This window comes from Cetorhinus maximus, chromosome 12 (assembly GCF_964194155.1).
Source record: "Cetorhinus maximus chromosome 12, sCetMax3.hap1.1, whole genome shotgun sequence".
Taxonomy (NCBI): domain Eukaryota; kingdom Metazoa; phylum Chordata; class Chondrichthyes; order Lamniformes; family Cetorhinidae; genus Cetorhinus; species Cetorhinus maximus.
This window is the reverse complement of record NC_135890.1, coordinates 69,881,923-69,907,038: the sequence shown is the minus strand read 5'-3', so window position 1 is coordinate 69,907,038 and position 25,116 is coordinate 69,881,923. Positions and strand designations below refer to the sequence as shown.

At 43.8% G+C, this 25,116-nt stretch overlaps 1 protein-coding gene across 1 annotated transcript; it reads left to right on the top strand.

The window, feature by feature from the left end:
• Window positions 1-7,052: 7,052 nt before the first annotated feature.
• LOC144687986 (solute carrier family 2, facilitated glucose transporter member 11-like) lies at window positions 7,053-23,442 on the top strand. The gene is made up of 11 exons (XM_078554646.1): window positions 7,053-7,139; window positions 9,182-9,342; window positions 9,771-9,895; window positions 10,775-10,904; window positions 12,221-12,369; window positions 13,169-13,356; window positions 14,644-14,754; window positions 14,867-14,968; window positions 15,440-15,515; window positions 19,703-19,830; window positions 23,218-23,442. The coding sequence occupies exons 1-11, from the start codon at window positions 7,053-7,055 to the stop codon at window positions 23,440-23,442; spliced, it is 1,482 nt and encodes a 493-aa protein (XP_078410772.1).
• The last annotated feature ends 1,674 nt before the right edge of the window (window positions 23,443-25,116 follow it).

The following is a 25,116-nucleotide window of genomic DNA, read 5'->3' as shown; positions in this document are numbered from 1 at the left end:
ACATCCAAGTTTACTTATGGTACAAAGCTGGGAAACGAAGCTGTGAGGAGGACACAAAGAGGCTGAAAAGGGATATAGATGTTTCACCTTAAGTGATTGGACCAGAAGGTGACAGATGGAGTATAATGTGGGTAAGTGTGAAATTATCCACTTTGGTATGAAGAATGGAAAAGCAGAATATTTTTTAAAAGATGAAAGACTATAAATGTTAGTAGTCAATGAGATTTGGGAGTTCTTGTACACAAATCACAGAAGTTAACATGCAGGTACAGCACGCAATTAGGAAGGCAAATGGCATGTTAACCTTTATTGCAAAGGGATTGGAGTATGAGAGTATAAGAACTTTGGTGAGACCACATGTGGAATACTGTGCACAGTTTTGGCCTCCTTACCTAAGGAAGGATTTACTTACCCTAGAAAATGTCTACTTCTTGTCATATCACTACATCATCACTTTTGCCATTGTTCCATGCAAGCTCTGGTTTGAGATCTTCAGGGCTGCGTGGCTCTGATAGTAGAGGCATTCTAAGAGATGTTTAATCATTTGAGATGCCTCACCACAATCACAGTCAACAGAATTCTTTTTGCTGTATCCCCACTTCTGCATAAGGGCTTTGCAACAGTCAACACCAGTCCTGATGAGATTGAGACACAGCCAAGTAGAAGATGTTTCATTGGCTCCTGGTGAGAGGGATTCCTCTGGGTCATTAGACAACTAGTGTTACTTCATCTGTAGCTGTGTTGACCAATCAGCAAGGTGGCAGCTGTGGGGGTTACAGTCTAGGGGCTGGACAGTATGTAAGAAGCTGTCCTTGACGTGAGCCTCTTTGTTGCTGGCTCTTTCAAAAGAGGATGATGAGGGTCATGGGTTTACTTTGTCTGTTCTACTCTTGATATAACTTGCCTCCTTATGGTGGGTGGAATAATACCAGCAAGCAGCTGCAGATCATCCACTTTAATAGGCTTCAAGGACAATGACACCAGTTCCCCTCAAGCAGTCAGTACTAATTCTGCAAGCTGCATTGAGGATGGTATCCAACATTTTTGGCATGGGGAGAATGTTCCCAGACTCGTTTGTTGAGTAACATAGGGAAATTGCAGTTGTTTGTAACATTCTCAGGTCAGTTCCCCATTTAGGGATGACCAGCTTCCTTAAGGTGTTGTTTTAGGCTACCACATTTGCCTTTGCTTTGATGACATGATCTGTGGAGGGTGGAATCTAACATTACTCCAAAGTAAACTGGCTTAAAGTTGTGAGCTTTGTAATTCTCTTCCTAAAATGAGAAGAACTGATTGGTGTCCTTTCATGGTTCACTCACAGATGATTAATTGCATAGAAGGTTCACTAGACTGATTCCTGGATTAAGTGGGCTGTCCTATGAGGAAATATGAAGTAGAATGAACTGATATTCTCTGGACTTTAGAAGAAAGGATAGATGCTGAGAGGCTGTTTCCTCTGGCTGGAGAGTCTTGAACTAGGAGCCTTTCTGGGGGGGATGGTGCAGTGGTAATGTCACTGGACTAGTAATCCAGAGGCCTATACTAATGTTCTGGGGGGTCAAATGGGTTTATGAGTTCAAATCCCACCTCGGCAGCTGGTGGAATTTAAATTCAATTAATAAAATCTGGAATATAAAGCTAGTCTTATTAATGGTGACCACGAACCTATCATCAATTATTGTAAAAACCCATCTGGTTCACTAATGTCCTTTAGGGAAGGAAATCTGCCATCTTTACCCAGTCTGGCTTACAGGTGACTCCAGACCCACAGCAAAGTGATTAACTGCCCTCTGAAAAAGCAAAAAATAATACTGAATAAGATTGTCTAATCTCAGTGGAGCCTCACAATAACACATACGCATAGTAGCACGTCTGTCACTGCAGCACATCATGTGTCCCACTGGGTAGACCAAGAAATGCCTAAAGATGTTTCTAAGTTTACAGTCACTGATATTTGGTATTTAATGAGTTACTTCTTCAGCAGGAAAGCTGTGACCAAACCACCAGAGCAAGGCTAAATTATGTCAAGGTACAAATAACAAACATGCAGAGGGTTGCAGACACAAACAGTGAGAGTTTATTTATTTACACCCAGTGGAGGAAAGGTGTTAACTGTGGCTCAGTTTTTGCACTCTCACCTCTTAGTAAGAAGGTTCTGCATCCACTTTAGAGACTTGACCACAAAATCTAGGCCAATATTTCCATGCAGTACTGAGGGAGAGCTGCACTGTCAGAGGTTCCGTCTTTCAGATGAAAGTCTGCATGCTCAGCCGGGTGCAAAAGATCCCACGACATTGTCCTGGTCTAATATTTATCCCTGAGCTGAAATCACTAAGATATTATCTGGTCATTGTCACATTGCTGTTTCTGGGATCTTGCTGTGCACAAATTGGCTGCCATGCTTCCTACATTACAACAGTAACTACATTTTGAATTAAACCCTTGGTTGTAAAGTGTCTTGGGACTTCTTAAGGTCAGGGAAAGCATTATTTAATTACAAGGACACACTCTCACACTTGTGGTCCACACTCCTTGTACCCTTTCAGGTCCACACACATCACCATATTCCACCAAGCTGTTTGACTCCTTCATGTTCCCAGTGTGGAGCCTCATCTACTGAAAGCACAAATTGGAAATTCCCACCTCCCCTCCTCACCCTCCCACAACATCCCCACTAATTCTTACCTCTATGAAGCTCTGAGCTGGGTGTATGCACTTGTAGAACTTGCCCTCTATTCAATGCAAACCTGGAACACCCCAAGCTATTCCTAACCTGGTGACTCGCAAGGAAGAGCCCGTGCAGGATCAGACCTGGGATTTCCTCCAGATCCTCTTTTCTCCCTCTGTGATTTACTTTGTCTGTGCCCAGCCCAGCATTCAATATGGACACAGGGCCCTTCCACATGTCACCCCCCACCCACCTCCACAACCCTAACATCCCAATCTGGGCTTTGCTAGTTGGAATTCCTGCTGTGCAGAGAGCGAACAAAAGATAGAGTCTGAGAGACAGAATGCTGAGAGGATGGATGAGGGTGGACTAGGGAGAGAACGCATGAGAAAAAGAATAAAACAGAGAGTATGTGAAAGAATGAGAATGAGTGATAAAGTCAGAGAGAATTAGGGAGTAAAAAATGAGAGTCAGGGAGAAAAAGTGAAGATGGGTTAGAGAATAAGCAGCTGTATACAAATATTTTTGTACCATTATCTTTTTAAAATGTATCTGAAAAACTAGTACAGTACACACTGAACAATGTGTGAGGCAATGACATATGCAGTCTATTGTAGATCAACGTAAAATGTGGCATTGGAAGGGAAAATGGGAGATTTGCGTACTCCATGAATGGTGCCCAGCTGACGAAAGATGGGGTTAGAGGAGATCTATTGGAAGAATAGGTATTCAACATACCAAATGTGGTACAGGAACAATCAACAAAGAACCAAGATTGCTTACCTAATGTAGCCAGAACATTAGAGTATAAATCAGCGAAGTGGAGCTGAGGTGGTTTGGGGCTCAAGTCTGACCTCATCTGGGACACTCTGTCCAATTCTGGTCACTGAGACACAAGGTGAACAGTCAAACCAGAAAGCAATGCAGGTGAAGAGCAGTCAGGATGAGTCCCAGCCTCAGAGAATTGAAACTGGAGAAACTGGGGCCCTGTCACCTTGAAGGAAGTGAGAGGTGGTCTTTTAGAAAGACATGATATTAAATGGTAAGAGCACTATCTTGAGGTAAGACACAAGTTTGGGGAGTGAGGGGGATGGATAGGGGTGGAGGCTGGACATATGAAAGGGGAATTTGTTCAGATGCCAATAACTATGTCCTCAACAAACATCACCCAACATCTGGATAGAAGCAATCTTTGGAACAGATTTCCAGGTTGACCATGGAGGCAAAGAACAAGTTGTTTATTTGGATGCTGTTATAGGGTTGATGGGTTTCAGGGGAGGGTTGATTTTCCATCTTTGGAGAATAAGGCCTCAACTTGTCTAGCAACATAACCAGTATAATACTGCACCACCTTAACTTTGTCATTATCATGTTCTTGTTTGTTGGGTCTTGCTGTGCAAAAATTGACTGCCGTGATTGTTGATTTAACATTCAAAAGTAATTCATTGGCTGCAAAATACTTTGGGACTCCTAAGCAGTTGAAAGATGCTATGGAACGCATTTGTGTGGAGCAAAAGCACAGGCAAGGATCTGTAGGGCCATTTTGCTGTTTCTGGACTGCGAATATTTTGTCATATATGTTTCTCCTCTTTTTAAAATAAACAGTTGACTTTTCTTTAATTCAAAATTAGAAAAAAAAAAGGTGACGTATTCTGGCATTTCCACAACACTCAGACATGTCAAGGGCTGAAAGATGGCTGATTTCTGGGGTGCCACTAATGCTGTGAACAATTCCTGGCTGCCAGCTCTTATTATGTTTAAAGTTTAATTTTACCCCAATTTCATGACGCAGAGATTCTGATGAAAACGTAATCCCAGCTGGGATAGTTAATGACCCATGAAAACACAAGCTTGGGTATTTTACTGTTGGCAAAAGATAGTTAATAAATTAGGCTTAAGTTAAAAAACAACAATGGACGTGTGAAGCCCGATTGCTTCATGTTTGTGTCCACCTTTAAATAGCTCACTACCACCCAGAGACAACCAAACCCACGGGAATTACAGAGGACAGGGAGTTCCAATTGGACACAAAGAACAGGCACCATGCTGAAGAAACTGGTATGTTCTATAGATGGATTCCTCCTGCTTATTAGTTTACCTGTGTATTCTCTTCTACCTGCCGGCTCTGCTGACACAGATGTATTTGGGTGGTGCAAAGAGCCAAAATATGACCGCAGGAGGTTGGAATAGTCACTCAGAGAAACCATGAAGAACGGCTGCTGTGTGAAATGGACATGTCGCACGGGTGCAGTAAGGCTGCCATTCTGAGGCTAAGGCACATTGTTTGCACAATTAAGGGAGCTTTATGATGTATTTAACCTGTGGTATACCTGCCCTGGGAGTGTTTGATGGGGACAGTGTAGAGGGAGCTTTACTCTGTATCTAACCCCGTGCTGTACCTGCCTGGGAGTGTTTGATGGGGACGGTGTAGGGGAAACTTTACTCTGTATCTAACCCCGCGCTGTACCTGTCCTGGGAGTGTTTGATGGGGACAGTGTAGAGGGAGCTTTACTCTGTATCTAACCCCGTGCTGTACCTGCCCTGGGAGTGTTTGATGGGACAGTGTAGAGGGAGATTTATTCTGTATCTAACCCTGTGCTGTACCTGCCCTGGGAGTGTTTGATGGGGACAGTGTAGAGGGAGCTTTACTCTGTATCTAACCCCTTGCTCTACCTGCCCTGGGAGTGTTTGATGGGGACAGTGTAGAAGGAGCTTTACTCTGTATCTAATCCGTGCTGTACCTGCCCTGGGAGTGTTTGATGGGACAGTGTAGAGGGAGATTTATTCTGTATCTAACCCTGTGCTGTACCTACCCTGGGAGTGTTTGATGGGGACAGTATAGAGTGAGCTTTACTCTCTATTTAACCCCAAGCTGTACCTGCCCTGGAAGTATTTGATGGGGTCATTGTAGAAAGAACTTAACTCTGAATCTTACCCATGCCGCACCTGCCCTGTGAGTGTTTTATAAGACAGTGAAGAGGGAGCTTTACTCTGTATTTAACCTGTGCTCCACTTGATAGTTTTTAGGAGAGTGTAGAGTAGTCTTTACTTTCCATTGGGCCCATACTGGACCTACCCTGGGAATGTTTGCTAGGACTGTGCAGAGGAAGCTTTACTATGTAACTAACATGTATTGTTAGGGCCCTGTGAGTGTTTAATGGGAGAGTGCATAGAAAGCTTTACTCTGTATCAAAACTGTGCTGTACCTACCTAGGGAGTGTTTGATGGGAGAGTTTAGAATAAGCTTTATTCTCTATCTAACCCATGCTGTACCTGTCCTGGGCGTGTTTGATGGGATAATAGTCACTAATCAACACACATTTTGTATAGAACCATTACAACTGCCAGAAAAGGGCACTTGTATCCTATTGGTGTGGGCTGAATTCAAGCAGAGATTCCAGAGGTAAAAAGATGGAGAAACAATTGTACCAATCAGCATCCATGCCTATAACACTTCTGAATGCATGTTGTAATGGTGATTAAGCGCCTCTCAACTTCCTTCTACTAACTTCGGTGGAAAAGGCGTGAGAATTGCTGTAGGTTGGGTTTGTTAATGGGACCCAAGCCAGTTGGTGAAGCCGAGAGCTTTTCTTTATTGAGAGAGTTTATTGACTTGTTCAGTGTCTCAGCTCTCCTCCTACACAACCCAGCTGCCCCCTATTTATACTCTTTTTTGAAATTAACAAAACAATCAATAAAATAAAATAATAACAAAAATCAAAACATCAAAGGAAACTTAACTAACTAAAGCAAAATATCATTCCTGGGGGTGATGATGCACCCCGGCCCCTGTGGTGCCCACTGAGCACGGAAGGCCTCATGCATACTGGTGGACACTGCGTGCTCCCTCTCCAGGGCCACCCAGCCACAAACATAGCTGCGGGAGAGGGGCAGACAATTGTGTCGGATGACCCCCTCGACCACCCGCTGCCTGGACCTGTTGATGGCCACCTTGGCCAGGCCCAGGAGCAGGCTTACGAGGAGGTCCTCTTCCCTCCACCTTCCCCCTCCCACCCCCACCCGAGTTTTGTACATCTGTAACATAACCCCCATCCTTTTGTATTCGAGTCCCTGCAAGATAACGCCCAACATTCCATTAGCCTCTTAAATTACTTTTTATACCTGTCCACTAGCTTTTTATGATTTCTGCATCTGGACCCCGAAATCTCTCTGTTCCTCCATAGTCCCTGATTTCTCAGCATTTAGAAAATGCTCTGTCTTTCTTGGATCTAAATTGGACGGCATTCCCACTTTGTACTCCATCTGCCACAATTTTGTCCATTCACTTTATCTGTGATACCTTTGAGTGTTTTTTATTACCAACATGAGGAGTTTGGCCTGTGATCCCTATCTCCCTTTCTTCATGCCTTAGCTCCAGGGACGGATGCTTCTCCCATTGATCCTTGTGACTGGGATTGGAGGAGGCTTCCAATATGGATTTAACATGTCTTCAATCAACGCACCTTCAACTGTAAGTAACTCTCATCTGCATTGAAAAGGGTGGTGTTGATCACTTACATTTAATTCCGTCAAGAGGACAGAGGTTACGGCTGCTTTAACAAAGTTTGGGGATTGAATGGTGCAGTGGGTGAGACACTGTCATTCCACCTCAGGTATCAAGGGAGCGAACCTACCCAGACTGATGGAGTCTGAAAGTGCCCTTACAAGAGTCGAGCCAGGAATCATACAGCTAAGAAGGAGGCCATTCAGACCGTCATGCCTGTGCCAGCTTCTTGAAAGAACTATCCAATTCGCCCCTCCCTCACTCTTCCCCCATAGCAAATTTTAAAATAAAAGCAAAATATTGCATATGCTGGAAATCTGAAATAAAAACAGAAAGTGCTCGAAATGCATGGCAAGTCTGGCAGCACCTGTGGAGAGAGAAACAGAGTTAACGTTTCAGGTCAAATATGACTCTTCAGACTCTGCAAGCTTGTCCTTTTCAAGTATATATCCAATTATCTTTTAAGAGTTACTATTTTGGCTACTTCCACCATCCTTTCAGGCAGTGCATTCCAAATGATCATAATATGTTGAGTAAAACAATTCTCTTCCCCTTCCCTCTGTCCTCCGGTCACTGACTCTCCTGCCAGTGGAAGCTGTATCCCAGACAGTCTGGCAGATTCACACTGCCAAACCTACAAATGCTGAGGCAGTCACAGAGCTGAGAGTTTCGTTCACAGAGCGGCTGCAAGTTGACCTGTCGTGGGGTGGTGGGGGGTGGTCTTCCAAAGTTTACGGGTGAGACTTGGCAGGGAGCTGAAAAGGAGAATCCACACAGGGACAGAAAGAGGGAAAAATCAGACAGGCAGGAGGAAAAGGCATTTTCCTCCTTTTCATTTTTGTTTTAGTGCGCCTAAAATTATGTCTCAGGCTGCAGAGCCTCACTGGTACAGAGAAGCTCTAGACAAGTGCGCTGCTCACCTCGTTATTTGGGTATATAATATGTGATGTTGGAAAACACTAGCTGACTTACCCCAAAGAGTTAGCATCAGAATGAAGTTTCATACACAAGAAAGAGCTTTATAAAGCACCTTTCACAACTTTAGGACATCCCAAAATATTTTACAGCCAATGAGGTACTTTTGGAGGTACAATTACTGTTGTAATAAAGAAAATGCAGCAGACAGTTGGTGCACAGCAAGATCCCACACACAGCAATGTGATCATAATCTGATAATCTGTTCTATTGGTGTTGGTTATGTGATTAATATTGGCCAAAATACTTGGGAGGTGGTGATATAGTGGTAACGTTACTGGACGAGTAATCCAGAGGCCCAGGTTAATGTCCTGGGGACATGGGTTCAAATCCCTAATTGATGGCATTTAATTTCAATTAATAAAATCTGGAATTGAAAGCTAGTCTCAGTGATGGTGACCATGAACCTATCATCAATTGTCATTTTTTAAAAACTCATCTGGTTCACTAACGCCCTTTAGCGAAGGAAATCTGCTGTCCTTACCTGGTCTGGCCAACACGTGACTCCAGACCTACAGCCCCTTAACTGCTCTCTGAAATGGCCTAGCAAGCCACTCAGTTCAGGGCAATTAGGGATGGGCAACAAATGTTGGCCTTGCCAGCATAGCCCAAATCCCAAAGGATTAAAAAAGCTACTCTGCTCTTCTTCGAATAGTGGGTTTTTCACATTCATTTGGCAGGCTTATCATCTCTTCCAAAATATGTGCCAAGGTGGTATTGTCTCATTCACTCACTAGCCCTGAGGAATCTCGCCCTTTGCATCTGCCCTTGATTTTCCAATACTGACTGCCATTTAGCAAGGTTTCCCACTTTTGGCAAGAATGTGGAAAATTTGGGAAAATTCAAGACTGTGCCAATCCATGTTTATCGTGTAGGGTTCCTGACTCTGCACTGACTGAATTTCAAAAAGTACTTTATTGAATGTAAAGTGCTTTGAGGTATCCTGAGGTTGTGAAAGACGCTATGCAAATGTAAGCCTTTCTTTCTATTATTTTATACACACAATTTCAGGTCTTTTTTTTTAAACATCACAGTTTATTAAGGAATTCATTGCTGAGACATGGATTACGCGCTTTGGGACAACGTTGGATGAAACTGCTGTCACACTCCTCTGGTGCGTGATCGTCTCGACCTATCCAATTGGAGGACTGCTTGGAGCCCTAAACGCTGGGCATCTCTCAGTAAAGTATGGGAGGTAAGGACTACCAGGAGTCTGTTCAGTGAAACTAATGCACAAGATGTAAATGTCTTTTCTGTGGATTTCTGCCTTTTTGTCTCAGGTTTATAGATATATTTCGCCCTTGAGCCAACCCAAAGGCAAGGCACACAATGACTTGCTCAATCCTATATGTGGCTCATCTGTAAGCTGAGGTGGTTTGTCCACTGGCCAAGATAACAGGGCAACAGGCTGGGATGATTTGCCCATAGAGGCTGTGCCACCACCTGGGGTCACATGCTATAACAGCCTTGGGGTTACTTACCAGCTAATTTGCCATCCCTCTCAATGAGGATTAGAATTATAGATAAGCTGGCCATGAACTTGCCCATACCGGTAAGCAGCCGAAGAACATCAGACTTCGCTGAATTGCTCCTGCTAATGAAATCATTTGGTTTGTGTTCCAGGAAGAACGCTCTACTTTTCAACAACATTGTGGCCATCATAGCTGCAATAATAATGATGTTCAGCAAGGTGGGACGGTCCTTCGAGATGATCCTGGTGGGGAGGTTTCTGTATGGAATCAATGCAGGTACCAGTAGAACTGTTTCTTCCTCCTTAGGTTGCTTTTCAAGATTTGCTGTAATGTTTTTGACAACTGCAGTTCAACTGGTTTGTCTGATGCTGTTTGGTGACTCCTGGCCCATGTGGGGTCGGCTGGGGAGAGGGGGCAGGAGTGAGACAGAAAACCCAACATAATACTGTTAAAAAGGAATCAAACCCTTGAGAAAAACAACATACATCCTCTGGTTCTTTAAATAAGAACTGTGGGGACATTTGAACGATGAGCTGGTCCATTTGACCAGAGAAATTCTTAATACTGTGAGTGATTTTTTTGTATCACATTCAGAAAGAAGGTGTGAGAAGAGCCTTGTTGTAGCTAAGTGATAGAATGGGTTTGACAAAGCACTGAACAGCTGACTGTACCACTTGTTTATCAAATTGCTTCAATGTAATGTTGGGTTCCTGAGCCAAGCCACTGTTTAAATCCACAGTATTGTGCTTTTCGATTACAGTATTGTTTAAATCTTGCTAGTTTACAGCTCCACAAATGCACTGTCCAGGGTGCTGAATGACAATACCATCCACTTATTTACAGGCAGATGCCTCTCTCTTTGTGCTGTTGGGTGCATTATTGATACTGTTGAGTGTGTTATCGATGACTGTGCTGTTGAATGTGTTATTGATGACTGTATTATTGGATGAGTTATTAATGACTGTAACCATGATCACTCTGTTGCAAACTGGGATGTAGGTTAGTGAAGTGGGGATGCAGGCCAAGAAGACCCCATGCAAATGAGACAAAACTATCTCCTGTACTTGGGGTTGGTTTGTAAAAGTGGGCCATGAAGTGAGTGAGCTTTGCTTTGCTTTCGTCAGTTTAGTTTTTAAAAAATTCTGTTATTTGAAGGTATTGGCCTCAACGTTCACAGTATGTACCTAGGAGAGAGTGCGCCAAAGGAACTGCGAGGTCTTGTGTCTTTGACCCGTGCAATGTTTGTTGCTTTTGGGAAATTCATTGGACAAGTAGTTGGACTCAGGTAAAACTCTCAATTTTTCTATGTACAAATAACCCCAGTACTTAGCTCATGCTTCTTGTCAAGGGATAGCTAAAGGTTTAATGTTTCCTTGGCTCTCTTTAAATAAAGTTTAAAAAAACGTTCTTGGGAAGTGAATGACACTGGCATCATAACCCCAATGGAATTAACCAACTAACCTAAGTGATATCTTATATAGGCCTTGTGACTACCTCCCCATCTCCCTGTGTCTCTTCCCATCTCCCTGTGCCCCTAAAACAACCACAATCCTCTCTGAAAGTGGACAATGTATTACAAATCCCTGATACAAATAACAACTTGCATTTATATAGCTCCTTTAATGTAGTTGAACGTCCCAAGGTGCTTCACGGGAGCATAATCAGGCAAAAAAAAAGATATTGAACCAAAGAAGGAGACATTAGGACCAGTGACCAAAAACTGGGTAAAAAAGTTAGATTTTAAGGAGCATCTTATAGGAAGAGAGTGAGGTAGTGAGGTGGAGGGCTTTCGGAAGAGAATTCCAGAGCTTAAGGCCTGAGGCTGAAGGCACAGCCATCAATGGTAGTTGGGGATGCGCAGGAAGCCAGAATTATCCTGGTCATTGCCTCTAATGTTATGAATGTCCCTCTTGTCCACTGTCATAAAGCTCTTCCCCTGCCTCTGATAATGAGAATCCTCTCCTTAGCTCCAAAACCTGCTGGATAGTTCCAACCCTGCTGATTGCTAATTAGGAATCTAGATGCAGGTAATTACTGATCAGAAAATAAAAATTAATACCGGGCATGTGATCTCAATACTTATATTTGCATAGCATATGCAAATAAGCTTCAACCTTTCTGAAAATTCTGTTTATAAAATAATGGCTGAAAAGCAGTCAGTAATTTACTTAAATAAAAGCAAAATACTGCAGATGCTGGAAATCTGAAACAAAAACAGAAAATGCTGGAAAAACTCGGCAGGTTTAACAGCATCTGTGGAAAGGGAGTTAACGTGTCGAGTCCGTATGACTCTTCTTCAGAGCTCATTTAATTTAAGTAATTTACTTCCTTAGTTTCTGATTGATAGTAGATATTTATGAAATATTAACAAGTATATAAATATATAAGCGAAGTACATTAACTGTATTGTGTGTAATACGTTTTCTACTAAAATTAGTACATGTAGTTAAATAGTGTGCTAGCTGGGCCTGTCAGTGATTCCTAATGGATGGCACTACTGTAGGTTACATGAGCACCTGTGTTGCTGTGAATACTTAAGAGTGATGGCCAGTGTCTGGTGCTTTCTAACATCACTGTCTATCCATCTTTGTCATTCCTCAGGGAGATTTTAGGCACCGAGACAGCCTGGCCATTGCTGCTGGCCTTCAGCGGCCTGCCTGCCCTTATTCAGCTTGTTTTGCTGCCCTGGTTCCCAGAGAGCCCCAGATACCTCCTGATCGACAGGGGCAATAAGGTCCTATGCATTGATGGTGAGTGTAAGGGGGTTGGGTGATGAGGGAGGAGGGAATTAGATGCTTCACATGGGCTGGATTTAGTGAAAACAATTTTTGCAAAATAGTCAATTATCCCAATGGCAGGTTGGATGTTAGTGCTACAATTAAATAATTGAACACATTCTGTGACCACAAAACATGCACAGGATAAAACAGTGAAAGGCAGGGCTGGGTCTGAACCAGGCTATTTCCTCCCTTTTTTTAGAAAAAACATGAACTGTTGTGTAGCACTGTATTAGTAGCACCATCTTCTATTTCTGTGAGAACCCCATGCCATTCTGAGGAGCCTAAGGCACTTGACAAGATCCTTATCAGGCCAACTTTGACACTGAGCCACAAAAGGAGATATTTGGATAACTGACAAAAGCTGGTCCAACAGGTAGGTTTTCAGGGGAGTCCTAAAAGAGGAAAGGGAGGTAGCGAGGTGGAAAGTTTAGTGAGGGAACTCCAGAGCTGAAGGCATGGCTGCCAATGGCACAATGTTGAAAATCAGAGGTACTCAAACTGGTCAGAATAGGAGTGTAGATAATTCAGAGTGCAATGGGGTTGGAGGAGGATACAGAGGCCATGGAGGGATTTGACAACAAGGTTGAGAATTTTAAAATCAAGACTTTTCTTGACTGAATTAACTGAAAGCAGGCAGATAAGTATTAGTCGGCACCTCACCCTTTTTCTGGGTTGGATTTGTAAGCTAAGGCTTGTGAGGGGATGTTGGATTCCTGGTAAAGGCCCTCTTCTCCCATATAACTGCCTGCTTTTGTTTCTCACCCCACAGCGCTCCAGAGACTCTGGGGTCAGGGAGAGTTTTTTGAGGAGGTCCAGGACATGGAGGCTGAACAGGCTGCGGCAAAGGGGGAACGAGTGAAGACCGCCCGGGAGCTGTTCCAAGACCGCTCAGTACGATGGCAACTCATTACCAACATCATGCTGACTGTTGCCATGCAGCTGTGTGGTATCAATGCGGTGAGTAGAGGTGGCATTTAATTGTCAACTGACATTGAACTCAGTGCAGGAGACTGAATGAGAGACAAAGGCTAACACATATCAGAAAGAGATTGAACTCGAGACAGTGAGAAGCAAGGGATGAATAAAGACAAATCTTCCAGTCTCCAGATCGTCGGAGACCGGACATACGACTGAGATGTGTGTTGGGCCCCTATGGAAGCCCCGACGAGCAGACTTCCGTCGAATTGCCCGGGAAATTTCAACTTCCAATGGGCACTTCCCCTGCTCCCCAAGACCATCCATGAATGTCTCCGACTCTGAGATAGAGTAGGACTTCTAATGTACTTACCTGGATAGTTGCCTGGGTAATGTTAGGCAGGTTAAAACCTAGTCTAACTTCTGGGTAACTACACAAGCCCCGCCCCCCTAATCACACTTTGTAACTACCTTCATGACACACCCCTCAACTAATCTCCCAACCCTCCAACTATCCCTCAGACCAAACGACTACCCTCCCTACCTAATCTAACCAGACCTGACCTCATGACTTGACCCAGTTATCCCATAACCTGACTACCCATTCACCCACCTACTCCCTGCCCACTTACCCATCTCACCCACCTAACTACCTCACCCACTAATCCCCATCACCCACCTACACCCTGCCCACTGATGCACCTGCCCAAATCACCCACCCACCTACCCCTACGCATTTACCCACCTACCCATTCACTCACCCATTCACTAACATTCATTCACTGACATTCAGACTGGACATTTAAATTTATCATAAGGCAGCTAGTGCCATAAAAAGGAGGCGTGTCTTGTCTTCCCCCAACTCTACGGCGATCCCATGGAGCTCTCTGAAGGATGCTGCACTGTGCATTTCTGGGACAGCCAGGTTTGGAAGACTCTGGTAGAAATGCAGAGCAACATCGGGTCAGGGACATTTCCGGGTGCAGTGGCAGCCTGACAATGATTGCCACTCCTTGGAAGATCCAGACCAGAGAGAACAGGAAGAAAAATAGAGGCACAAGGAGTTAGAAACAGAGAGAAGGAGGCTCTCACAGGCACACACACACACACACACACACATACAGAGACAGAGAGCCAATGGACATGCAGAGACTGTGACAGGAGGAGAGATAACTGAGAGACAAAAGGAAAGACACAGATAGAGAAAGAGAGACAGAGAATCAGAGTTAAGACGGATGATTAAGGAAGATGATTAAAGTACACTGAATTTGTACAGTCACACTGAAAAAGATATCAACTCTAAGGCTTACTTGGTTGTCTTTTTCCTAGATTTATTTCTACTCTTCCGAAGTGTTCCAGGAAGCTGGAATTCCTGATTGGACAATACCATATGTGGTGTTAGGGGCAGGCGCAACACTCCTCCTCACCTCAGTGATTTCTGTAAGTGTCAGTCAGATTGGGAGGTTTTGGGGAGAGAGAACGGGCTTTGCACATTCTGTTTAAGCAGCATGTTTTACTAATGTTGCTGAAGTCCTTTTGTTGTTTTGAACAGGGATTTTTCATCGAACGAGATGGGAGAAAGGCCTTACTGTGGAAAGGATACAGCCTGATGACTCTGTGGGCAGCTCTCTTGTGCGTTACTCTGCCTCTGCAGGTGAGTGTTAGTGTCTGGAATCGAATTAAGAGGCTTGGGTGGTTTATATATATCTAGAATAACAGGTACTGGGGAGTAATTTAAAGGCTGGAATATAACCAGGGAGTTTGATGGGGTTTATATAAACAATATGGATCGCAGCACTTCCAGAAGGCAGCTCACCATCATCATCACCATCTCAAGGACAATTAAGGATGGGCAACAAATTCTGGTCTTGCCAGCGACGCCAACATCCCATGAAAGAATAAAAAAAAGAAATATTCAGGAGTTAATTACAGACTGGAATCTAATCGAGGCATTTGATGGGGATGATAGTCTGGCAGTTGTCCCTTTCATTATGATTGTATGCTTAACATGTGACAGACTGACAGGTGCCAGGAATATTTATGATATTGGTATTAAGAGACGATCTTTCTGTGCTCTGGTATCCGTGCATAATATTCGATTCTCTATTAACCTCTTGTTTTCCAGCATCAGTTCACCTGGATGCCGTACTGCAGCATATTCCTCATCTTTGCCTATATCTTCAGCTATGGAATTGGTCCTGGTGAGTTCAGATACATTCACGGACCAACTATAGCACCAATATCCCACCAGAGTGAGGGGCGCGGGGGGGGGGGGGGGGGGGGGTGGGGCAGTGTGTCACCAGAGTGTGGTGGTGGCGGGGGCAGTGTCCCGCCAGAGTGAAGGTTTTGGGGGAGCAGTGTCTCACCAGAGTGAGGGAGGTGGGTCATAGAGGTCTACAGCACAGAAAAAGGCCTTTCGGCCCATTGAGTCTGCGCCAGTCAAACAAGTACCTAACTATTCTAATCCCATTTTCCAGCACTAGGCCCATAGCCTTGTATGCCATGGCATCACAAGTGCACATCCAAATACTTCTTAAATGTTATGAGGATTTCTGCCTCTACCACCCTTTCAGGCAGTGAGTTCCGGATTCCCACCACCCTCTGGGTGAAAAATTCTTCCTCACATCCCCTCTAAACCTCCTGCCCATTACCTTAAATCTATGCCCCCTGGTTACTGATCCCTCCACCAGGGGAAAAGTTCTTTCCTGTCTACCCTATCCATGCCCCTCATAATTTGATACACCTCAATCATGTTCCCCCTGAATCTCCTCTGCCCCAAGGAAAATTACCCCAGTCTATCCAATTTTTCCTCATAACTAAAACTCTCCAGCCCAGGCAACATCCTGGTAAATTTTCTTTGCAGTCTCTCTAGTGCAATCACATCCTTCCTATAATGCAGATTCCAAAACTGCACGCAATACTCTAGTTGTGGCCTAACCAGCGTTTTATACAGTTCCAGCATAACCTCCCTGCTCTTATATTCTATGCCTCAGCTAATAAAGGCAAGTATCCTTCTTAACCACCTTAACTACCTGTCCCCCCTCTACCTGGACATGCACACCAAGGTGCCTCTGATCCTCGGTACTTCCCAGGGTCCTACCATTCATCGTGTATTCCCGTGCCTTGTTTGTCCTGCCTAAGTGCATCATTCCATTTGCCTCTGACCAGCCTGTCTATATCCTCCTGTAATCTAAGGCTATCCTTCTCACTATTTACCACCCCACCAATTTTCGTGTCATCTGCGAACTTACTGATCAAACTCCTACATTCAAGTCTAACTCATTATATATACCACAAACAGCAAGGGACCCAACACCAATCCCTGTGGAACCCCACTGGACACAGGCATCCAATCACAAAAACACCCCTCGACCATCACCCTCTGCTTCCTGCCACTCAGTCAATTCTGGATCCAATTTGCCAAATTGCCTTGGATCCCATGGGCTCTTACCTTTGTTATCAGTCTCCCATGTGGGACCTTATCAAAAGCCTTGCTGAAGTCCAAGTAGACTATGTCAAATACATTGCCCTCATCTACGCACCTGGTCACCTCTTCGAAAAATTAAATCAAATTGGTCAAATAAAGGATTTTCCTTTATTTTACCTGCCTATGTTTTTTTCATGTCCCCTTTTTGCTCTCCTAATTTCCTTTTTAAATTCCCCCCTACACATTCTATACTCCTCTAGGGCTTCCCCTGTTTTGAGCCGTCGGTATCTGCCATAAGCCTCCCTTTTTCTCTTTATCCAATCCTGTATATCCCTTGACATCCAGGGTTCCCTGGATTTGTTGGATTTTTAAGTTCCCCCTACACATTCTATACTCCTCTGGGGCTTCCGCTGTTTTGAGCCCTCAGTATCTGCCATAAGCCTCCCCTTAACAAAACCATGCTGACTGTCCTTGATTAATCCCTGCCTCTCCAAGTGTAGATTAATTCTGTCCCTCAGAATTGCTTCCAATAGTTTCCCCACCACTGAGGTTAGACTGACTGGCCTGTAGTTCCCTGGTTTATCCCTTCCTCCCTTCTTGAATAACAGTTTCACATTGGCTGCCCTCCAGTCCTCTGGCACCTCTCCTGTGGCCAGAGAGGTATTGAAAATTATTGCCAGCACCCCTGCTATCTCCTCCCTTGCCTCACTCAACAGCCTGGTATACATTTCATCCGGGCCTGGAGATTTATCTACTTTTAAGCCTGCCAGACCACTTAGAACCTCCTCCCTTTCTATGCTAATTTCTTTAATTATATCACGGTCCTTCTGCCTGATTTCCATACCCACATTATCCCTCTCACTTATGAACACTGACACAAAGTATTCATTTAGAACCCTACCTACGTCTTCTGGCTCCACACACAAATCACCACTATGGTCCTTAATGGGCCCTACTCTTTCCCTAGTTATCCTCTTACTCTTAATGTACTTGTAAAATAACTTTGGATTTTCCTTTATTTTACCTGCCAATGTTTTTTTCATGCCCCCTTTTTGCTCTCCTAATTTCCTTTTTAAGTTCCCCCCTACACATTCTATACTCCTCTAGGGCTTCTGATGTTTTGAGCCCTCGGTATCTGCCATAAACCTCCCTTTTTCTCTTTATCCAATCCTGTATATCTCTCAACATCCAGGGTTCCCTGGATTTGTTGGTCCCACCCTTTATCTTTACTGGGATATGTTGGCCCTGTACTCTCCCTATTTCCATCTTGAATGAGTCCCACTGCTCTGACACAGATTTACCTAAAAGTAGCTGCTCCCAGTCCACTCTGGCCAAATCATATCTGATCTTATTAAAATCGGCCTTCCCCCAATTTAGAATTTTGATTTCTGGCCCATCCTTGTCCTTTTCCATAACAACCTTGAATCTAACGGAGTTATGATCACTATCTGCAAAATGCTCCCCCACTGATACTTCCATCACTTGCCTGGCTTCATTCCCTAAAATTAATCCAGGACCGCCCCCTCTCTTGTAGGACCTTCTATGTACTGGCTTAAAAAGCTCTCCTGGATGAATTTTAAGAATTCCACTCCCTCTAAACCTATCACACTATGACTAACCCAATTAATGTTGGGGAAGTTGAAATCCCCCACTATTACTACCCTATTATTTTTACACTTCTCTGAAATTTGCCTTCGTATCTGCTCTTCTAGTTCTCTCTGACTGTTTGGGGGCCTATAGTACTCCCAGCAATGTGATTGCTCCTTTTTTGTTTTTCAGTTCTACCCATATGGCTTCATTTGAGAAACCTTCTAAGATGTCATCCCTCCTTACTGGTGTAATTGATTCCTTGATCAATATTGCGATACCCCCTCCTCTTTACCTCCTTCCCTGTCTTGCCTGAAAATATCCTGGAATATTGAGCTGCCAATCCTGCCCTCCTCTCAACCATGTCTCTGTGACAGCAATGATATCATACTTCCATGTATTAATTTGTGCCCTCAACTCATCTGTCTTATTTGTCAGACTCCTTGCATTAAAATAAATACCATCCAATCTTGCCAAACTCCCTTGTGCCTTAACTAGCCTATAATTTCTATGCCTTCCAGACTCACTTGCTCTCTCTTCTAATTTTGGCTGTGCATCTCCCCCTGCTGAGCCTCCTCTCAGGATCCCATCCCCCTGCCAAGTTAGTTTAAACCCTCCCCAACAGCACTAGCAAACCTCCCTGCAAGGATGTCGGTCTCATTCCGGTTCAGGTGCAACCCATCCACCTTGTACAGGTCCCACCGCCCCCAGAAACGGTCCCAATGTCCCAGACATCTAAAGCCCTCCCTCCTACACCATCTCTCCAGCCACGCATTCGCAGTGCTGGGGGGAACAGTGTCTCACCAGAGTGAGGTGGGGGGGTGGGGGGGAACAATGTTCCACCAGAATGAGGTGGGGGAGGTAATGTCCTGCCAGAGTGAGGTTGGGGGGGAGGGCAGCAGTGTCCTGCCAGAATGACGGTGGGGTGGGGGGGGGAGCAGTGTCTCACCAGAGTGAGGTGGGGGGAGCAGTGTCTCACCAGAGTGAGGTGGGGGGGGGGGAGGGCAGCAGTGTCCCGCCAGAATGACGGTGGGGTGGCGGGGGAGCAGTGTCTCACCAGAGTGAGGTGGGGGGAGCAGTGTCTCACCAGAGTGAGGTGGGGTGCAGTGTCTCGCCAGAGCGAGGTGGGAGGGGCAGTGCCCCTCCAGAGTGAGGGGGGGGAGGGGCAGTGTTGCACCGAGTGAATCATAGTCATGAAGTCATAATGACACAGAAGAGTCCATTCTAGTGGGGGAGGAGAAAGGGAAGGAGTGAGGCATTGTCCAATCAAGATGGGGTGGGAGTCGGGGCTAGCCACTAGGATTATTTACTGAGCTGGACAATTTGTATACTGGGACATCTGATCTTACACTGAGAATGTGTTTGATTTTCCAGCGGGTGTGACTGCGATCATCCCCTTCGAAATCTTCACTCAGTCATACCGACCTGTTGCCTTTGTGATAAATGGCTCTTTCCAGTGGCTGGGCCTTGTCCTTCTGGGAATGATCTTCCCATTTATTGTGGTAAGTAAGGTCATAAATAAACCATAACCAGGAGACTGCTCAGTATAACATTCAATTGGAAAACTGTGAATAGGTTTCAGTGCCTGGTATGTAACAATACAAGGACAGGACTCAGGCCTTTGAGCCTGTGCCTTCATTCAGTTAGATCATGGCTGATCTGTATCTTGACTCCTCCTACAGGCTTAATGCCCTATCCAGCAAAAATCTGTTACATAGAATTATATCTTATTTAGAGCACATAAACAGCCCATCCAGCCCAACATCTTTATGCTGGTCTCACCCTCTCACCCAAACCCTATCAGCATACCATTCTATTCCTTTCACCTTCTGTTTATCTAACTTCCCCTTAAATGCACCTAATGCTATTTGCCTTAGCTCCTTCTCTATCAGATTACTGCTTAGTCTTCTCCTTTCTAGAGAAAAGAGTCCCAGCCTGTTCAGTCTTTTCCGATAGTTCTAAACTCAGTTCTGGTATCGTTCTAGTAATTTTTTTTTGCACCTTCTCCAGTGCCTCTATGTCCTCTTTTATAATATGAAGACCAGAACTGTTCCCAGGACTCCAAGTGTAGTCTAACCAAGGTTCTATAGAAGTTTGACATAATATATTTCTCAATTTTATTCCTCTATAAATTAACCCCAGTGTGTTTTTTATGGCCTTATTAACCTGCGTATCTACTGTTAGTGACCCGTGTATTGGTATCCCCATGTTCTCTTTTCCTCGACCCGATTTGAACATTTATTTTCCAAAGACTATATGGCCTTCACATTCTTTCCATTAAAATGCTTTGCCTCATAGTAATCTATTCTGAAATTCATCCACCAATGTCACACCCATTCTGCAAGTCTGTTAATGTCTTCCGGTATTTTGGTGCACTCCTCCTCTGTACTAACTACACCCCTTAATTTGGTGTCATTGGCAAAGTTTGAAATTGTACTTCTCATTTTTGATGGTTAAATCACTTATGTAAATAGTGAACAATGGTGGTTCCAGCATTTAATCACTGTAAACACCTCAATTAGATCACCCCTTATATTCAATACTAAAAGGAACACCGCTTAGCACCTTCTGACAGCCTTTGTAACTACCTTTAACCTTTACTCACTGCTCTCTCTTTTGTAGCCAGCTTGACCAATTCTGCTATTTGTCTCCGACTCCACATACTCTGATCTTGGTCATGAGATTTCTATGTGCTACCTTACTGAAGACCTTTTGAAAATCCAAATATATGATGTCTATTATATTACCCTTATTTACACTCTCTATTACTTCTTCAAAGAATTCAATGAGGTTCGTCAACCGTGACCTCTTTTAAAATCTGTGCAAGCTATTCCATTATATTTTTAGTTTCTGGATGTCCATTACGTCTCTGTCCGTTGTCTTTCCTACCACTGAAGTTAAGCTAATTGGTCTATAGTTTGCTGGATTTGTTTTATTTCTCATTTTAAATTTAATCACATTATTTGTCCTTCAGTTCTCTGGCACTGTTCTGTGATTCCCTTTCCTAATTAATATTAACATCTATGTAATTAATGCCTCTGCGATCTCTTCCCTAATTTCTTTTAATACGTGTGGATGTAACCCAACCACCTCCAGGTTTTTATCCTCTCTAAGTTTGATCAATTTATCAATTATCTCCCCCTTTCTATCTTAAATGTCCTATTTTTTCTGGACCTCTTATTCTAATGTCATCCTTACCATGCCCATCGAGCCTGGTCTTTCAATTGTCCCAGCAGCCACAGATTTTTGGGAGACAGATTTCCAGATTCCCATTACCCTTTATGTGAAGAGGTGGTTCCTGACAATATCCCTAGAGATTCTAACTCTAAATTTAAGGTTCTGTTCCATTGTTCTGGACTCCACTCCTCGCACCACCCCCCTCCCTGCAGAGGACATACTTTTTTTCTCTATCAATCTTTTTAAATAATTTAATCACTGTAAACAGTTCACTTAGATCACCTATAACCTTCAATACTCAAGGTAATACAAGCCATAGTCAATGTAACAGTTCCTCATGATTTAACCCTTTTTGTTCTGGTATCTTGAGAATTACATTACTGCATTGGAAAAGAATTCATGGTGTAAAGTTTTGGATCATATTTTTTTTAAAATGACCAAAAGCATAGAAATATCAAAGAACCTGTTTTTTTAAAAGTACTCTCTGCTTTTATTAACTCACCTCAGCTCAATGTTAGCCCTCTAACCTCTGGGTCAGAAGATTGAGGGTTCAGGCCTCACTCCATTGACTTGGAAACTAGGATCTTGGAATCTCACACTCCAGTGCAGTACTGAGGGCGTGCTGCACTGTTGGAGGTGCCAACTTTTGGATGAGATGTCAGAATGAAACCCCGTCTGCCTTTTTGGGTCAATGAATATACGAACATACGTACCAGAATCTTCAGGTTGGCGAGTGGGCCCCACTCGCCGACACATAAAATGACACGCAGTGACGTCGGGCGTGGGTCCTGACGTCACTGCGCGTCATTCCGATCTTCAGCTCGGCGGGCATCCACCGGAGTCGGCTGTGCGTCCGCCGAACTGTCAAAGGCCTATTAAAGCCATTTAAATTCCAATTGAAATAATTAACTGAGCCACCCGTCCAACCGTAAGGTTGGCGGGCAGGCGAAGAGCCCAGGCGGCCTTCACATTTATCATGAAGCTTCATCCATGGGCGGGATGAGGTTTCATGAAGGTTTTAAAACATTAATAGAAATTTTTAATAACATTCATAGACATGTCCCAGCTCATGTGACATGAGGGGACTTGTCTTTAAATTTTTTTTCCTTTATGAAAATTTTTAAAAATCAAAGTAATTTCCCTGAGGCAGCTGTGTCAGGGAGATTTCTGCGCTCTTTCATGCGCATGCGCGAAAGAGCGCAGGCCCTGACTCAGCTTCTAACATTTTCCCTGTGACAGATGTTCGGCTAACTGGCCTGTAGTTTCCTGCTTTCTGTCTCCCTCCCTTTTTGAATAAAGGAGTTAATTTGCTATTTTCCAATCTAATGTAAAAGAATATGTGGCACTAATCAAGGATTTAGAAGATCTCCTGACAATATTCATCCTCTTGGCAGTATAAAGAACAGATTAGCCGGTTGTTCATTGATTTTTGTCTTTGCTGTGTACATAATGGTTGCCATTTCAAATGCTGCATTTCAAAGTAATTCATTTGTATCTGAATTCCTTTGAGGTATTTCTGAAAGATGTGGTATGGCGTTAATTAGATATGCGTCTTTACTGAGAGATGTATGGTATAGATACAAATTTTGGTTTAAGTAACAATGAGTAACATAAGTAACATGATGACCAGAGATGGGGGTGAGTTTGTGTATTTACCATGCGACTTTCCAGTCACCCTGCCTGACCCTGTCCTCTCTTTCTTTCTCTTCCAGGAAGGACTGGGCCCATTCTGCTTCCTAATCTTCCTGGGTGACTGCCTGATCATTGCAGTGTTTGTCTTCATCATTCTGCCGGAAACAAAAGGAAAAACCATTCTGGAAATCAATGAGGAGTTTCGGAAAATAAACCGGAAGAGGATGGGAGGTAGCTCTGTGGCAGTTCGCAGTAAAATCCCACAGCGCGATCCGGAGATCTTTGTCATTGCTACCAGACTATAATGGGTTAAAGAGATAAACATTGTGATGGATCCGGTCGTCAGTGGGGAGCTGGGGGAGGAGATAAAGCATCACTGCCTTGTGCACTCTGACCTCAGCAATTTTTGCAGACTGCATTTCCAATCAGTCAGCGGACAGCTCTCACCATGGGAACTCTTTCTACAACTGGAAGCGAATAAGAACCAGGCACAGAGGTTCTGAGTGATGGATTTGTTATATTTTTGAAGAGTTAGCCCAAAACAACTAGTGGCTTTAAATGGTTTTATTGCTCTAGCACCTTGCCAGATAATGTTTGTGTGTTCATTTCACTCTTTAACTTATTTTCAATGCAATTAATGATGTGTCTTACTAGCTTCAAACTGAAGGAACCCACTGTTAAAACAGTACAAAGAAAGTGTCTTTCACAACCTCAGGACATCTCAAAGTGACGTAGGAGGTATTAAACGGTTTGTCCATCATGTAACCAGTAAGATTGGTGAACTGCAGGCACAAATTGCTACATGGGATTACGACGTGGTTGCAATATAACAGAAGCCAAGGAATTGGTTCTTAATATGCCTGGTTACCAAGTATTAAAGAGGAAGAGGTGTGGCAGTGTTGATTAAAGATGGTGTTAAAGTTCTTGACAGAAGGAAACCTGGCGTATGAGTGACTCCAGTCGCACACCAATGTGGTTGACTCTTAATTGGCCTAGCAAGCCACTCAGTTGTAAAGAAAACATCAGGTCTAGTGTGCTCCTCCTTGCTATTTATCCTGGGCATTGCACAGACACTGAGGACAGGGGAGTTCTGACTTTATCTGGTCAGCGGATCTCAAGTTACATCTGTCACTGCTTCTCTTACTTTCATGACCACAAACAGATCTTCAGATTTGGACTTTGTACCATAGGGTAAAACAGGTGGTAGTGAGTCGGCTGCTCACTTAACATCCTGCCTGATCTTTATTTTCATTGCATTCAACCAGACAAAGACAAAATCTACTCCCAGGAGTGAAAGTTAGAGGAGCAAGATAAATTCCAAAATTGTGGGCATATCTCAACAAGGAGTCTGCAGAATCCAAACTGGGATTCACTGCTTTACGGTTTACTTCCAATTTCTTGAGGGGGGGGAGCAGGAAATAGCAGCCATGATTAGGTATGAGGCCCCAGTGAAAAGAATGAAAACAGAAGAATGATAGTCTTTTTAAAAAACCCAAATAAAATCGCAAGAGGGCACCAGGTCTGAGACTCTATCAGTTATATCTGCCATTATTTCCCCTATCTTCCCTTCAACATTAATATCATTACACTAGCAAGAACCCTTTGTCTCTGTCACTTTGCCTCAGATGTTATGCAAAGGAGACTATAACTTGCGGTGCCAAGAAACTTCCTGCTGCTCTTCATTATCTTAACAAGATTAAGCTCTCTCTATTGATCAGAATTAGTTGATAGATCACATGCAGGTACATGTGACATCCTTCAAAAACTTAACGTAACTCGTTTACATTAAAAGTGCTGAAGGGAATCCCTGCGACATTTTCACGGGAGCCTAACGTGATGATCTTACGTCGCAGTGCACAAGGGAGTCCATGTGGCTTCCTTCCAAAGAGCTCACCTCAATTTTCATTATTTTAATACGCAAGCACCTAAAAGATGCTGGCTGAACTCTGAACTCAACAGGGTAACCTTAACAGGAACCT